This window comes from Euprymna scolopes, chromosome 5, assembly GCF_053919585.1.
Source record: "Euprymna scolopes isolate OS-2025 chromosome 5, ASM5391958v1, whole genome shotgun sequence".
Lineage (NCBI taxonomy): Eukaryota > Metazoa > Mollusca > Cephalopoda > Sepiida > Sepiolidae > Euprymna > Euprymna scolopes.
In genome coordinates, this window is record NC_136486.1 from 111,245,022 (window position 1) to 111,263,718 (window position 18,697).

The following is an 18,697-nucleotide window of genomic DNA, read 5'->3' on the forward strand; positions in this document are numbered from 1 at the left end:
ACATTTTTTGTACTCACTATACGATGGTAGAATATATGTAAAGATGGAAATTGATTCACCCAAGTATAATACCAACACAACTCTACGAGCAGATATAAACTGGTTGGACATTAATTTCTTAAATATAATGTTTTGGTGGTGTTTTTTTTTTCACACGTAGGTCTTTATTGCATTTGTAATTGTCTATTTTATCATTTAAAAATATTCACATAATAAGTCCTTCTTATTTTATTTGCAGAACTTAAAGATGGCGCCATTCACAAAGGGAGATAAATATGATCCACCAATCAAAATCTTAGAAAAGAACCGACTGTCGATGCTTCAGCCATTACAAGACGACAATTTGAAAACTTTGACCAGTACATACACCTCAGAGTTTCCACTTCGCTCATTGAACACTCTCAACCCGCGTCCGTTCAGCTATCCTCCCGCCACCGAGATAAGCAAAGACATCCACCATTTCGGAAAGCAAGCTACCGAGTTTCGTCATCAGTACGATGAAAAGTTACCTCGACTGGAACCGGCCATTCGTTCGGATCGAGTGGATAAGGTCTCTATTCAGATGCACGTTGACAAAAGAATTGGCACGAATTGCCAATCGAGCTACAGTGAGGAATTCCCTGCACAGACCGGAATCTCGAGGAGAGAGAAATGTCTTCCATCTACAGAGACAGTGGATCGGATATTGCCGAGAGCTCGAACTGTAGAAATATTGGTTTCAGAGCAACAGGACAAATTCAGGAATTTAGTTGAAGGAAAAGAAGAAAAAACGGACGTTGCATTAAAAACTAATAAAAGTAAGCATTGGTTCTAAATTTCTAAGATCAAGATTGATTATTCGTATTATTTGGATCCTTCCGGCTACTGTTCTCATCTTTAGTGTTATTTTTGCGACGTTTCGATCGATATAATCTCCAACTTTCTTTAAGTCTAACTTGTCGAACACAGGAATCTTTCTATCGGACTTGGGAATCTACATGAAATTTCAAACGTAACTTTTCGTTTAATCCACATGAATAGCATGCGCTCATCTTGTCAGCAAGGACTCAAAGCATAGTATCATATACCTAGTATAATATACCTAGTATAATATACTTGGTATACTATACATAGTATAATATACTTGGTAAAATTCAGATTTAAATTTACATAATTATGTCCTTCTTAAAAAAAGAGAAGAATCCAGGTTATCCTCGATGGTCGTACGTCTAAACAATATGATATAAATGTGGGTGTGCCCCATGGGTCGATCCTTGAACCTTTATTATTCTTGATATTCATAAATGACCTCCCTGATAAAATAGACTCTGAGACGGACATATTTGCTGACGATACAACGCTCTATAACAGGCACGAAGGGAAAACAAATGAACACATATCCAAGGCAATGGCGGAAACCCTAGAGGAAGACTTCCAGTCTGTAATGGAATGGGGTCAAAAATGGATGGTTACATTCAATGCTGCTAAGACTTTGTTTCCTTCAATAATTACAAGAAACCTTTTCAACCACTAATAACTATGGCTAAAGATACATTACCTGAAAGTACTTCGTTCAAACTTCTCCGCTTAACGTTCACGGGGAACATGAGTTGGAACAGATACATTGAGAGCATTGCCAAGACTGCTGGGAGGAAGGTGGGCTCTCTCTACCGTGCTAGAAAGTTACTTACACCTGAAAATATCCTGTACCTCTACAAGGCCACTATTCGCCCATATATAGGGTATTGTTGTCACATTTGGGCTGGTGCATCTGCTAATAGTCTCTCATTCCTGGACAGGGTTCAAAAGAGAGTCGTCAACATAATGGGTCCTGAACTGTCATCTAAGCTTCAACCTGTGTCCCATCGACAAAATGTTACATCCCTCTGCCTTTTTTACAAGTATTTTAATAATGGCTGTTCCAACGAACTATAGGCCCTTGTACTCCCTCAAAATAATTTCCCCCAATAAAGCCAACAAGCTGCAAAGTTCCACCCATACACAGTAGAGATCTCTAGATATAAGAAAACCTTCTACTCTTATAGTTTCTTCTTCAGAACTGCTAGACTTTGTAATTCCCTTCCAGGTTCCTGATTCCCCAACTGTAATGTGAACAGACATCTTGCTGCTCAACTCCCTACATAGTATCCTTGCAACTTATGTCCCTGATAGTAGCCCCCTAAATTAAAGTGACTCTGTGCCTTGTTCGGGGGGGTGAAAATGGACTTAAAAAAAGACACTCTTCTAGAGGTTGAAGGTTCAATTCTCAGTACAGACGACATTCAAAACACAATTACAAATTACTTAGGACTTCTACCCAGTCATGGCTGATGAAATGAGAACATGCTATCTCCATAGATTAAATAAAGGGTTTGGTTCGAAATTCCATGCAGATTCCCGAGTTTGACAGAAAGATTCCTGTGTTCGACAAGCGGTTACATTTCATCAACCAAAACTTTTTATGGCATATCAATTCTTTTTGGATTATCTCATGCTGAAACTAGATGTCTATTTTAACAATTCATTGTATACTATTAATTATATACAAGTTGCTATTTTAAGCAAAGATGTGGCCCTCTACTGATAATAGCGTTTGTAAAGATATGAAACCAGAACCCTCCAATTGGGCTCATACCTTTTCCAAAACTAGTATGCATGGATTGTAAAGCTATGTGCGTCCCCTACTTTTGACAATCGCTAATGCAACACTTTTTGTTGTGGCTTTCTTCTACTTTATCTTCTCTTTTTCTCATATTCTCTTCCTTCTGACCGTGTCGTCGTCTCTCACATTAATGACTGCCAAAAAATAAAACAACAAACATAAACTTATAAAAGAAAACACAGACTCCCAACACATTGTACATAGATCAATTGTACTCTTGCCATGCGTGAGAAAATGATCTTCCAAACGCTAATGTCCACATCTTAGTTGTACAGGGTGAAACAAAAAAATTGCTGCCATAAAAAAAAGATATGATTCCATTTCCGTTTGATGAAAACCGTTTTTTTTTTGTTGTTGTTGCTGTTGCAGACTATCTACTAGTTAGCCAGTTGTGTACAAATCCCAAGAGCGATAGGAGCCTTGTATCATGTCTGAAAGTGACACAATGTTCAATGATCAGCGATGCACCACTGTACAACTCATGCTCTCTACCGATCCAATTTATGACAACAGGGCCGTTGCCAGCACCCTCAAAATGCATCACGAATGGTCTTTGGTGTGATTTCAAGTGAGGGCCACATCATGCCACCTCACATATTCGAAGTCGGCTTGAAAGTCAACACCAAAGTGTACCTGGATGTGCTAAAGAGTGTGATGATTCCCTGGTGCAATCAGGTGGTCACTGGCAGAGCCTGGGTGTGGTAGAAGGGCTTGGTGCCGGCCAACAAGTCCAAGTCCAAAGAGACCCAGGCTTGGCTTCAGAAGGAGTGCTACAACTTTGTACCATTCTCTCACTGCCCCACCCCCCAATGAGAACCTGCTGGACTACTTCATTCAGTCATACGTCGAGAACATCACTAACATGACCTCTCACAACACCAAAACCAGCCTGATCGTCATCATCTGCCAAATATTTTCCAAGCTCCGGCTGGCACTTGTGCAACAGGCATGCTCCCAGTTCTGGACCAGTGTTGAGGCGGTGATTTAGGTTGATGGTGACTACATTGAATAGATGTCAGCTCTACTACATGATCAAGTTATCTGAATTGTTTTTTTCAATAAAAGTTTTAAAATAAAGCTTTAGTATTGTTTTCTTTAGGGTGATCAATTTATCGTTACACCCTGTATATTGAAACCATCACTGTTGGTCAATTGAAGTTAGCGCATCTCGGGTCTGCTAAAGCTCTCCAGATGTAATTCAAACAGCAAACTGTAAACTGTTGCCAAACTAACTCTGACTTTTAAATTTATTGAATCAGGATTGGAGATTCTAAAAATTTCACCTTTGTCTCAGAAAGACTTACAGGTGGAAATGTCACTCCGTCTTGGTCAATCCTAGTGGATTATCATCTCCTTTGTGTGCCTTTTTGTGCCTTTCTGTGCCTTTCTATGCCACTTCCTCTATTGTACAGGTTAATGGCTATTTATCTGGTCATGTCAGCTGGGAGTAGTTGATTATTCCAAAATTAACCACTGACCATGAGGTGGGAGCTGCCGAGATAAAAGATCTTGGCAGCCCCCACCTCATCGTCTTTTTACTCATTTCATTTCCTGTTGTTTGCTAATGAATCATTTCCTCCCATTGTTGCGGATCTTGGCTCACAGCGAGAGAGGGTATCTGGGTTGATCTGAAACAAAGAAAATAACACTAGAAATTCAGATGTCAGCTCCACGTGACAATCTCACTTTGAAAAATAGAAAAGCACTAGTTCTGTAGGGTAATAAGAGAGAAAGACACTGATTGCTAAGGATACCGGTGAGGTGCTTTACCTTTGGGAGAGAGACACAGTCAACTGGACTAGAGAAATTGGTTTCACCACAGTAGGTAAGATTCCATGTAGTTGAATATAAGGAAACTTTTTCTTAGACTCAAAACCTAATATGTATGATAAAGCTCTTGTTTGGTCTCTCCATACATAGTAATGTTTAAAAGTCGGGGCCAGGGAAGGTTTTAATTCTCTCCCACTGCAAGAACTTAGACACCAGGGTCGGAAAGTGGGATTCAGAAATGAATGATCCTGAAGAGAGGCACTCTGACCTGCAAAAAGTTTCTCAGCAACCTCATTGCCATTCCCCAGTAAGGATGCCTTGGGCGATTAGCAATAAACTAACCGTCTCTCAAAGAGAGAAGGCAAAGTCTGGGAGGGTGGACCTCCTAGAACTGCACAGGAACAGCATTATACCACAATCAATATAGACCAGATCATTATCTGTTGTTTGGGGGATGAGAATAAAAATCCCTAGCCGGAGAATAACACAAGAAAAATACAGCATATGCATTAAAAATGGTTTTATGTTTTTATTATTATTATTATTATTATTATTATTATTATTGCCTGCTTCCCTGTTGACTATAACATGGTCGTCTACAAGTCTAATGTGAATAAATTTCTATTGACTTGTTCATTTAAATAATTTAGCCCTATCCAAGTTCAACCGTGACTGATGTTGTTACCTCATTATCTATCTAGTACTTAATCCTTATGCTAGAGTGGCCTCCAGGCCTTGATAAGTGTAAACCCTCCAAATGAAAAAAATATATAATCATTAATAAGTATTATTAAATGAAGAATCATTTTGAGTTAAAATTCGAGTTTCGTATTTAGATAAACATGACATAAGGTCAAATTCGGTTGCCATTTTATTTTAATTTAGCTTATTCACATAATGTGTACACATTTCAAACATACTTTTCTCAATCTAATATGCATAATACTAACTGGATTTTAAATGGAAATGATTCCTCATTTATCAATATACTAGCCGTACCCAGCCACGCGTTGCTGTAGCTCAGTTTGTTTAAGTAGACCCGCCACCCACAAAACAGACAAAATTTAATTTTTATATCAGAAGGAATTATTGTGGCAAACTGTTTTTTATTTTATTATTATAAAAAATATCCTTAGATAGAGAGAGAGAGAAAGAGAGAGAGAGAGAGTGAGAGAGAGAGAGAGAGAGAGTTGGGAAGAATATATATATGTATATTCTTCCCAACTCTCTCTTTCTCATCTTTTGCAGTTTACATCCTGTTTCTCTGTGAGCCAGATTATATCAAGCGTATGGACGTCATTAAACAAAACGACCATGAAAACAGCCCTAAACAATTCATAACTTTTACTATTTCTTTTTTTCGACGAAAACCATCGGCCTTTACCGAGCGAACAGACTTCATAACAAAAATGACCAAAAAAAAAACCTACCTACCCTATTAAATTCATAACTTTTTAATGCTTTGGATTATTTACTTTTCTTTTCCTACTGTTTTCTTATGTTTTTTTTTTTAAGGTATATTTTTACATTAGGTCCACCTCCTCAAATCTCTTTAAATTGATGACTTTTATAGGTTACGAAAATCTCGATTAGATTTTGCGGAGACAATTTTCTACATACAAAGATGCACGCATGATAAACAAATCTACTTTTGTGTGCATGTGTTCATGTGTTCGTCATCTACCGCAATTTCACCATGTAGCAGTAATTTTAAATAATGAAAAATCACATAAAAACAGAAAGAACCAATGTATTTTATTTTGTGTATTATAGGTCCGGTGTGTTTTGTAGGTATAATCTAAGAAAAAGAGCGCAGCAATGTAGTCAGTGGGGGGAAAATAGGTATCATTGTGACGCTATATTTGAATGGTAAGTAAGTGTTCATTTATTGATGCGAATACCATTAATACCGAATATAAGAATATTCAGGGCTCAGCCAATTACAATGGATGGAATCAAGCGATAGAGAGACTTTATTATTTGTGAATCGAAAAATGGAAAGAGTATGTTGTGTATGTATGTAAAAAACAGTTAATGGTGGTGAAGCACAATATTGTAGAAAAATATAGAATTTGATCCAGTCTCAACTGGTAGCGGTGGGAGCACTAAATATTGAGAGAGAAAAATAGGAACTCCTTCCTCTGTAGATTGTGGCGATTGTGATGGTGTTGCTCATCGGATGTAATGTAGGCTTTTATTATCACGAGTGAATGTGGCAGAAATGGTGGTCGTAAGCTACATAAGATAATGACTATCATGGTAGATGTATTGAATTTGTATGTGGCATCTTTTTGTTGAAAACCTACGGTACGTTAGTTGAGAGGGGAATTTCTGCAATCAAAATAATTTATATGGCGATAACAAAAAAAAAACAACATAAAACCTTTTGTAGCCTATACATAATGTTTTCTTGCATTCTTTCTCTGATTGCGATCCTTAAACATTATGCAAGGGTTTGTTAGGACAACTTGACATGAGGATAGTTCACCTTACAAATAAACCCTAACCAAATATCCAAAATAACAGAGCATTCAAAGCCTAAATAAGATCCTCGTTAACATGACTATACTATTGGTCATACAATGAACAGTGCACTTTTTCTTAGCGATGTTACCTCAGATAACAGCAGTTAGCTGGATACTCCTATTATATTGTCAGGTGGGATTTAGTTTTTTATTCACTTTCTAGGTGTCGATCGCAGAAGAATGGAAAGTGAATATCTTTGCTTGTGTGGTTAATTCCAAGTCGCCATTGTAAGACACGTCAGCTCTCTCTTCAGTGAATGGGAGACGACCTGTTAAACTGCTCTGCTTCAAATCCAAGTTCCAACTCTTCGATCTCCAGCTAACCTGATCACGTGACTCTCCCATAGATCCGATCAGCTGACCAGACCTTTCGGTAAACTTGTCTATGATCTAGTTTGTTATATTTTGACAGGTTTTATAAATATTCTTCATATTCATCTCCCGTCCATCTCTCTAGCTAGATAGATAGATAGACCGAGATGGATAGATACAGAAATAGATAACTAAATAGATAGATCAACACTTTCTTGTGTTCGACCTATTACATAACACTCCACTAGACCAGATGAATTCTTGTCCTGGAATCCAGCAAAATTCAGAAAAGACCACAATAAGGATAAACCGTAACATAATTAAATGATCAGTTCAGAAGAGGGAAATTTAGTGTTCTTCACTGCCTTAGTAACTCAATGTTTGAGAAGACGTAGAGAAGAATCTTGATTGAATACTCGGATATCTATGCATCTCATATAGAAATCTCGTAACTCTTGCTTCCCTTTTGTCCTTTAGTCCTCACATTCCAGGAGCGATGTTTCTGCTGACAAAGGGGAAAGAATTGCTGTTTTCTGGGCCAGAATCTATTCCTTCTAACACATCGTCGGAACGTGGTTGACCTTGAAGTAGTATTTGTTTAGCTCCTTACATCAAGTGGCTTTATGTCTTGTCTGGAGCGATTTCCATAAAAGCAAATAAATAGCATCGGGAGGTCTAATGTAAATCATAAATTTTATTTTTTATCGGTCTCGTAACCATCGTTTCACCCTATTTTGTCCTTTAGTCCTCATATTCCACTAGAAAAATATTGCTGTTTTCTGCGTTGAACTTGAAGACGTTTTTTTTTTTTTAATTTTTTTATCTCTATATTTATTGTTTGTTGGCTTGAAGTATTATATTTTTTTAGCTCTTCACATCAAGTGGCTTCGTACTATGTCTGGAGAGATTTTCACAAAAATAATCTGAGAACTTATTGAAGTAAAATAAAAACTCAAAATATATATAATAAATGCTAAAATGTTATTAATGATCTTTGTAATCTAATATATAAACGGTTATACATCCGTCTATCTCCATATTTTCAAACTCTATCTCCCCCGAAACTAAAAGTCACAGAGGAGCTCTAGGGGGCCTCAAATGATTGGAGTTTTTACAGGCCATCCTTTTTGGGTCTTTAGCTGGTAAAAATAGTTTTTAAGTGGTCAAAAATGAGTCAAAATTGTAAAAATCATTATACATTTTGTGCATTTATCTTGGTCTAATTTTTAATCAATTTATATGCGTGTCACATTAATTTAGTGGTAACGTCACCAGCTTTGAATACTACAGTTTCGGTTTCAATTCTAGCTGATGGCACCTAAATACTTTTTTTTTTATTTTTGAAATCACAACTCTATAATAATATATACGAAATTTGGGCAAATTAAAATATCATATTTAAATGCATTTTACATCCGGGCATAGCCGGACCCCCCCCCCCGTCTCACTAGTCAAATATAAAATTTGCATTCTTCATAATGTGTTTCTGTCTGATTCTTTTAATAGTAATACACAATGATTCGATTTTTCAGCTTATCGACCCTTAAATACGATTCAAGGTGATCATTGTAAAAGATACCAGACAACCAACATGGACACCTTTCAAGGAAAGTGGGCGCCATCAGCTCCGAAAGCGCCCGTAGTGAGTATTCTTATTATTTAGCCTGTTTTTTGTGTGTCAGTCTACGTTAATAAAAGTCCTCAGAAATCAACACTTGATTTCTATCTGGGAGACGTAGACAACCGAGTATTAATTCAAGATTCTCCTATAGCGTTGCGTCAGTATTTTGTTTTACTTTGTATAATCACGACTCATCAAGGTCCGAAAGTCACTCAAGAACAAGAGTTAATTGGTACCGCAATGGAAATTTAATAATAATTTATTTTAGAGAACAGCTCTTCAAAAACCTGTTCATGTTGTACTTGAAAACAACCATGTTATAGTCAGCCGGGAAGCAGCTTTGTGGAATTGTGTTCCAGAGACGAGCAGCTCTAGGGAAAAAAAAAACAAAAAACTCTGCTCATGGAATTTTCGCATAGATTTAGGCACAGATAGATAATAAGGGAAATTGTTGATAGTTGTTATAGCTGGTTGAGTGTTTGCCGTGAAAGACTTACCAGGGAGGGAACCATAGGATGAAATTTGTTTGAATACCTGCCATGAAAATAACAGTGGAGCAAAGAGATGCTGGCAACGTCTCTTCTATGAGATAGAGGCTGCAGGGAGGAGAAATAGACATCACCCACTAGATGACAGTCAGTCTTATACCCTGTCGAGGCAGAAGAAGATGCTCTGAATAGCTCCTCCTCAGATGTGGCAACAGTACTCCATCCTAAGACGTAATTGGCTCTTATACAGGAAAAGGATTGCATCAGCAGTGAGATATCTACTAGATCGGTAGAATGATGCAACGATTTTCCTCGCGACCCTGGCAACGGATTTGATGTATGTGCTCCATTTCAGATCAGGAGTGAAAGTCAGTAACTTTTCGAAACATGGTGCTTCCCCAAAACGAGAGCCATTCATTTAAATCGTAGCCATGTGGGGGTCAAGTATCATGGTTCAATTTAGCTCTAAACAGAAACATTTACTTCGAATGCGTCCTTGTCTTACCAAAGAACATACTGTTGATTTTATATGCAGGGCTCTTCTGTTTGTGTGGTGATAAAACTTCTCAAATCCACGTGTGATGTTCGTCTGAATAAGGGTGTTAACTTTGGTCAAAATTGAACTATTCCTTATTTAATTGGTTATTTTCAATTATCGATTTTTGATACTTTTCGGTGGCATTCCGATATAAACCCTATCTAAGAACACTGTTAGAGACACATGAAGTACATTTGTGTGAAATTTCAAAATGATTAGTGCAGCCATTTTGGAGTCCATAGAGAACGAACTCACACACACACACACACACATGTATATATAAGTAAAGATTTTGGATATCATATCTAAGTGTGTTTATCATTGAACGGCGATAATACAAAGACTGTTGGACATTCATGATTGAAACTTGGTGGACAAGTCACACATAGACTGATGTTTATTTGTACCAAATTTGGTTGATTACAAAAATGATTAACTTTTTCTTTTTAGAAATCGCTCCAGACAACGCACGAAGCCACTTGATGCAATGAGCTAAAAAAAAATATCACTTTAAGTTCAAAAGTTAGCCAACAATTACAATAATATAACATAATAACAATAATAATAACAATAATAATAATAACAAGGTCAAAAGCTAGCCAACAGTAACAAGAATAAGTCTTATATGGATAGATTCTTACCCAGAAAACAGCATTTCTTTCCCCTTTGCCAGAAACATCGCTCAGGGGACAAAAGGATAAAATAAGGAGAGTAAGAGTCATGAGGATGTCCAAAATAAACCAAAGATCGACTTTCATTAATTAATGATTCAGTTGGTGTCATTTTTGATAGGTCACCCGGTATCATTTTCGTCAGTCTGTCATGCTTAACTTTGAAATATCATTGCAATTGCTAAATGCACAGATTGAATGGACGTATCTTAAGATTATATATTCATGTTATAATTTGGGACATGATTGACCTTATCGGCTCTCCTTTCAGTGAAGACATCGTGCTATTATTATTTATTTACTCACAGATCATCATTAGTGATTGTGCACAGGCAATAACTAGTGGCATTCCCTGGAGTCTGAGTGATAAGTCTCCCATATTTTCAGTACTCTCTGCCTTTTTCAATAACCTTTGCAATTGACTTTGCGTTATCATAACAGCTGCTTGCCCTTATGTTCTTGCTTGAATGACCATTCACTGGAATTTAGTTGTCAACACACCTCCCCAATGTCCCATTACTCTTCGTCATCTTCAAGTGGTGGTCTGGCTAGTGCTTTCCCTCCTCTGTCTTTCCATCCCCCTTAACCGTTCATGCCTATTTCCTGTGGTATTAGCCATTTATTATTATTATTATTATTATTATTATTATTATTATTATTCACTAGCAGTTTTCACATAGGTCCTCATCAAAAAGTTCTCTTTGAAAACAACCTATGGTGTTCCTTTGAGTCTGGATGACAACAAGTCTGCTCAGATTTCCAGTACTCGCCACCTCTTTCAATAACCTTTGCAAATTAGTTTGTGTCATCACAATAACCATTTATCATTGATTTCTTGTTGGCAGCGACCATTTGTCTTCAATGGAATTTGGATGGTGATAAGCCTCCCGAAGGTCTGTCCTTTTTGCACTCATCCAGTGGAGATCTGGTTAGTGCTTTCTCTGCTCGGTCTTTCCATCCTCCTTAATCCTTCTCTATTCTGTTTTGGTGTGACACCAGTTTATGATGACACTACAACTTTGGGTGGAGGCGCGGAGGGAGAGGGGGGTTAATCTACAATTATAGAGTTTCAGTTTTTATGATTCCATGTGGTGTTTCTTTGTGTTTTACATCTGTAGCAGTTTCTTTGTCCAACTTGCGTCTATAGCTCATGTGTATTAGTCTCCACACTCAAAGGTTTTTCTTAATATTTCAGCTATTTTCGTTATTGTTATTCGTCATATCTTCTCAGCCACCTCTCAGTTTCCAATCTCTCCCATTCTTTTTTTCCCAAGTTTTTCAGTAATGTTCCTAGTGCTCCGACAATTAGTGGTGCCATCTGGACTTTCTTCATCTACCATATCTCTTTGAGCTCTCTGGCCAGTTCTGTGTATTTGCTCCACTCATCTCTCTTCTTGATCTTCACTCTATGGTCTGCTAGGACGGCAAAATCTACATTCTGGCATGACTTATCTTTCTTGTTAATTATTATGACATCTAATTTTCTTACTTGGATGTGTTTATCTGTTTGTATATCCATGTTCCATAGGATTCTGTGACTTTCGTTTTTAAGTACATCTGTCGTTTTGTGTTTGTATCATTTGCCTGGGTGTTTAACATTCAGTTATCTGCATATTTTTTTTTTTTACATAGGCATCACCACTTATCAAGGCCAACAGGCCATTCGAGGATAAGAGTTAAAGAGTGCACAGTAGAAATTGGACAATATAGTAATTGTTAGTAATGGAAATTCAGTAAATTTGTGAAGTTATATGGAACGGCTCATCAAAAACTTGTTTACATTAGACTTGAAGACAACCTTATTGTAGTCAGCTGGAAAGCAGGAAAACGGAAGACAATTCCATAGGCGTGCAGTTCTAAGAAAGAAGCTTTGCTCATGGAATCTACGTTTAGGTCTAGGCACAGATAAATAGTAGGGGAAATTGTTGCTCGTGTTTTCTGCTAGACGGGTGTTTCTTGTGAAAGTTTGGCGAGGGGGGGCCAGAGATTCCCAGTGTACTGTCTTCTCCACTCGATCGTGTCTATTTTTATATTCTTTTGGGGCTAGTTTGCTGCATTTGCTTATTATGTGGTTTATTGTTTCGTCTCTTTGTTCACAGAGTTGTGTATTTACTGTTTTATTGTGTCTTGCCTATCTTTACTTTGAAGTGGTTTGATCTAATCGCTTTATCTTGTGCTGTTGTGATTAGGGATTCAGTTTCTCTGTTTAGGTTTCCTTTTTGTAGCCATGTCCAAGTGTTTTCATTAGTTTCATCTTTTGTCATCCTTATGAATTGTTTGTGTGGCAGTTTTATTATTTTACTCACTAGGAGTAATCATAACTTGTGGTGTTATCTGGAGTCTGAGTGACAACAAGTCTCCTCAGATTTCCAGTACTCTCCACCACTTTCGGTAAACTTTTACAGATGACTGTGTTATCGCAACAGCCGCTTATCATTGAGTTTTTGTTGGCAGCGATTATTAGTCTTTACTGGAACTTGGGTGACAATAAGACTCCCCAATGTCCAAGCTCTCTTTGCACTCATCCAATGGAGTTCTGGCTAGAGCTTTCGCTCCTGGGTCTTTCCATCCTCCTTAACCCTCCTGACTTATTTGGTGTGGTGCTAGTTTATGTAGACACGCACATTATTATTATTATTATTATTATTATTTTTATTATTATTATTATTACTAAGTCTCACGTCTTTGTACTTTTAGCAATATTCCAGCTCAGTTCTCAATCTGGACCCAAGAGAGAAGATCGGGCAATCGACATACCATGACAAGTTTAAGATCCTCCCAACAACAGATGGAAATCAGCCGACATTAAATGATTTTGTAAAGAAGTGCAGCATCCGTCCCTGGGATGATACTCACAGCTATGCAACATCGAACCAAGAAGATTATACGCCTAAAATCGTCAACGGTAACATCTTAATATTCGGAAAATATATCAAATTTGCGTCACCAGTTAATCTCCCTAGATATAAACATTTATGGCGGTCAAATCTCTATTTATTTAGTTAGATATGTATATATATTTACGTATTTGTATGTACAGGATTTGTTAGATCACCAAAGTTAAGTGACATTGAACTTGGTCAGTACTAAAATGGGTGACCATATGGGAATACCAGGTTCTGTATGTATGCTCTGCTTATCTCCGTATTATTTCCAATCGTCCTCAGTTTCTCCTTGCCACTTGAATCCAGCAGTGCCGATTCAGGAGAAGAGTGGTTGGAAATTGAGCAACACTTGCTTCACAATTACATACACAGGTACCGAGTAGACAGCTATCATGTGCAGGTTTCACTCTTCATGTAATTAACCCATTATTATGACTTTGGGAACAACGCTACTAGGTATAAGGTTATATACTGTGTGATATATTTAGTTTGATTTAGTTTTATGCAAAGGTGATGAAGAGGAGATAGAAGCCGTTTGTGAAAATTCTGAAACCTCCAAATTTTGTAAAATTTTAACAATATCAATTAATAAATAATCCTCAGATTTCAGTCTCTTTCAGCGTTTTAAAGCGTTTTATTGGGCATAATATGGACACAGCATCCATCCATAACCTTGAGCCCCTGGAGAGGCATGGGCTATCCACAACTTTGTAGATGTTTTTGTAGTGAGGAGTTCTTTTTTTGTCGGGGTGAAAGTACTGGTCCCACACCAAACCTTCTGAGAACGTACATACAGCGCCTAACCTTCCCAAATGGTCACCATATGGTACTGGCTAGGCTCAACGTTGCTTAACTTCAGCGATCTGGTGAGATCCGGTGTGTCGACGTGATTGTGCCGTACAATGGATACAACATCCCGTATGAAAATTCAATCACACCAGCTTTGCATTGAATTTGATCTATAGCCACTAGACACCAATTAAGAAAGATTCTCTGAATTTGAATTTCTTTTTAAATCCTCTTAAGCTTAAGCCTTAAATTTTAGACGTTTTCTAGAATGAAAATGAGGTAATTGATTTGAATCAAAATTGAAATAAGGAGTCTGTGTTGGATAGCAGGGTATCAAATTATCGATGAACAATGTTTGGTTTGAGCTGGACTGAAACAATGACGTGGATATATCAACATGTTATTTTGATGAGATAACTAATACTTGTACCTGAGGAGGTTTCAAACGATGAGAGGAGATAATGTTCCATTATGGAGAGTTAGACAAATGTTCTTTGGTAAAGAAGTCTGTATAATAGACAGAGTCTGTGAACATTTGAGAGTCAGATGAACATTTAACATGACAGTAACAACCGGGATCAGTTCACATACCTGTTTCTTCGAAAGATGACACCACACAAAGTTATATTTCATATAATATTTATTCACACACCGTGTCAACATTTTGGAGATTACAACGTTTTGACTTCACATTTTGGATCTTGATTTCACCGGCTTCCACGGTGTCTTTTCCCCCCCGGCTTCTCGTTTGACTTCTTCCACTGAGTTTAAACTACAAACTAACGTCCGTGTACAGATTGAACTAATTTTTTGTGCTTACGTCTTTTGCACGTCCATGAACAATCCTATCAGCCGACATCTGTATCACGTATCTAAGTATAATTATTGTTAACGCACATTTCTTTTTCTGGAAACTTATTTGCTTTTTGTTTTTTTTTATATATAAAACTACTTATTGTTATTGTTTATAGAATCTAGTCAAGTAAAATTCCTAAAACGTCATTTAACCATATTTGTCCTTGGATTGCATTTTCCGTTGCTGCTAGTTATGATAAAAATAATAAATATTTATTTATTTTAAATTTATAGGTCATCCCCCCCTCCCTCCAGTGTGTTTTTACATTTGAGAAAATATCTGCACATTTAACATGTATTTTTTTTGGTATTCGGGAAAAAATAACCACTTCATAGTTAAATATTTAAAGATTTATAAAGAATTGGAATCGGGAAAAATATTGGATTCGTCCCATTACTAATATATATATATATATATATATATATATATATATATATATATATATATATATATATATATATACATATATATATATATATACATATATATATATATATATATATATATATATACATATATATATATATATATATATATATATATATATATATATATATATATATAGTTTTGGAAGTCTTTTAACCTTAAAAATTATATAACAATTTTTTTTTTCTTTAAATATTTAAAGATTTATAAACAATTGGAATCGGTAATTGTATTGGAATCAGGAAAAATATTGGATTCGTCCCATTACTAATATGTATATATATATATATATATATATATATATATATATATATATATATATATATATATAGTTTTGGAAGTATTTTAACCTTAAAAATTATATAACAAATTTTTTTTTATGAAAATTTAATTTTTAGTTCTTCATAAAAAAATTATTTTGTCAGTACGTCATTTAATCTCTGAACAAACCTGCTTTCTCAAACCAACAATAGTTCTTCGTTTTCAGGGATCATCAGTTGTTTACCATGAAACACTATTTTGGGGATTTAAAAACAAAGCAGTATATTATATCGTTACTCCCCAGCAGTGTTGATTAAACACCATCTTCCCAATATATATATATGTTGCACATTTTTATTTACAGCAAAAATAGTGAAACCTTTGCTACCACAGACGCACAGTGATCTCCCTGTTGGTGATCTAGATCCTACAAGGGAGGCCAATAGACAACAGTTCAATTCCTATCGCCATTTCTATACCCAAGTAAGTAAAATCATTTAGGAATCGAGCAAGTAAAAAAGGATTTGTATTCCGATTGGAATTGACCATGCAATAGATGTGATGGAATACACTCCCTCCCCATCAAAAATAATGTCTAAAACATTCTAATGTATTTTTGTATGATATATACAAATCTCATATCAAAAATCATATATTTTCATAAATGTCATATCTAAGGTTCAAAAAGTATCCAACCCAAAGAAAAAATAGTATTAGTATTTAGTAATATGGCCTTCACTCGCCATAACAGGTTCCAAACGTTTGGGATACTTCCTTACAAGATTTTTATCCCACTCTTCTTGGCAGATTCGTTTAAGTTATGTCAGATTCTTAAGATCTCTCTTTTGTATTATCAACTTTAACTCTTGCTACAGATTTTCAATTGGGTTGAGGTCAGGTGATTGACTTGGCCATCCTAATATCTCTATTTCCTTCTTCCGAAACTATGCAGTAGTTGCCTAAGCCGTGTGGTTGGGATCGTTGTCCTGTTGGAATTTCCAACCATTAGGCCAGTTCAAATCCTCTGCAGACTTCGAGAGATTATCGTTAAGTATAACCCAATACATTTGAGAATTCATTTTCCCTTATGTGATGTTAAGTTTTCCAGGGCCGGCTGAAGAGAAACAACCCCAAACCATTATACTCCCCCCCTCAAAACTTCACTGTAGGGATGGTGTTCTTTGGGTCAAACGCTGAGTTCTTCTGTCCCCAGACATGACTTACACTATTTCGACCAAATGACTAAATTTTCGTTTCGTCTGACCATAATATTTTATCCCCCAAACTTGAAGGCTTCGTTAAATGTTTTTTTGGCAAATTTCAGACGATTCTTGATATGAATCGGCTTTAACAAAGGAGTTTTTCTTGGTTTCCGTGAATCTTTTCTTTCAAAGCACTGTCCTAATTGTATTCTTGCATACACGCGTCCCAGATGCTTCCAATGTTTTCTGGGGTTCAGAACAAGTTATTCATGGATCCTTCTACACTTTATGGACCAAAAATCGAGCCATACGGTTAGAAATTTTGGAACATGGCAGATTTGAAGTGCACTGGTAGGACGTCCATCCATTCGACGGTCGAAATTGAAATATTCAACATTGTTGAAATTTTTCTGTACCCTGAACCATCCATGTGTAGCTGAACAATTAATTTTCTTGTCTTTTCCGGCAATTCTCCAGTTTTAGACATTGTATAAACAGTGCGACCAAATTGACCAAAATAAATGATACGCTGTGTTTTTTTTTTTTTTACATAGGCATCACCACTTATCAAGGCCAAGAGGTCACTCAAGGATAAGGGTTAAAGAGTGTACAGTAGAAATTGGACAACATAGTAATCATTAGTAATGAAAATTTGGTAAATTTGATAACTTATATAGAACGGCTCATCAAGAACTTATTTACATTAGACTTGAACACAACCATATTGTAGTCAGCCGGAAAGCAGGAAAACGGAAGACAATTCCACAGGCGTGCAGTTCTAAGAAAGAAGCTTTGTTCATGGAATCTACGTTTAGGTTTAGGCACAGATAAAGAGTGGGGGGAATTATTGATAGTGTGTACAGCTAGACGTAAGAGTTATCTGAATTTACGTAACTGTCTGAACCATCACCTGACAAATATTTGACTAATTAAAACTATTTTTTCTTTGTGTTGGATACTTTTGAACCTTAGATATATAGTGAATGTGCAATTATATATGATTTTTTGATATGAAATTTGTATCTATCATACAAAAGTACATTGGAATAACACTTTGTTATTGTTTTTGTTTTCGCGTAATAAAAATAAATCAACTTTTTGATTTGTATCAGATACTTATTGTACCCACTGTGTGTGTGTGTGTGTGTGTGTGTGTGTGTGTGTGTGTATGTGTGTATCTATATAATACTAAAACTCTGTCGTTCTTGGTTGTTTGCTTGTTTGCTTGTGCACTATCCTCCTCCTACTACTACTACTACTACTATGTCTGCTCTTCTTGCTACTACTATTACTTCTCCTCTTTACAACTACTACTACGGCTCCTCTTCCTCATCTTACTACTACTACTACTACTACTACTACGCCTCCTCTTTCTCCTCTTACTACTACTACTACGCCTCCTCTTCCTTATCCTACTATTACTACTACTGGTTGACATGTATTTTCCCTACTACTACTCTACTACTGCATTTTTTACATCGTTCATTTCCGTATTACGTTTAAGTTATTTTAACGCAATTGTCTTACAAATAAATCTACTATTTTACAATGTATTGTTTTACTGTGTACGTTTTCAGCGACCCAATTCATTTTTTTCACGTTTAAATTAAAAGATATTTAAAAATTTGAATTTAACTTTAAGTATTATGGTATCTGTTCAGTGCACATTTACCTATAAGTATGGCAAACCACTTATAATTCAATGGCTGTAA

General features: G+C 36.3%; 1 protein-coding gene across 1 annotated transcript in view; it reads left to right on the forward strand.

Moving 5' to 3' along the window:
- The first annotated feature begins 244 nt into the window (after positions 1–244).
- The window catches only part of LOC145276953 (uncharacterized), a 40,070-nt gene continuing 21,617 nt past the window's right edge, over positions 245–18,697 (forward strand). The window contains exons 1-4 of the mRNA XM_080128469.1: positions 245–797; positions 8,781–8,890; positions 13,264–13,471; positions 16,148–16,266. Of these exons, the coding sequence (XP_079984595.1) occupies positions 248–797; positions 8,781–8,890; positions 13,264–13,471; positions 16,148–16,266 (987 nt within the window). The 5' untranslated portion in view covers positions 245–247. The remainder of the gene's footprint in view (positions 798–8,780; positions 8,891–13,263; positions 13,472–16,147; positions 16,267–18,697) is intronic.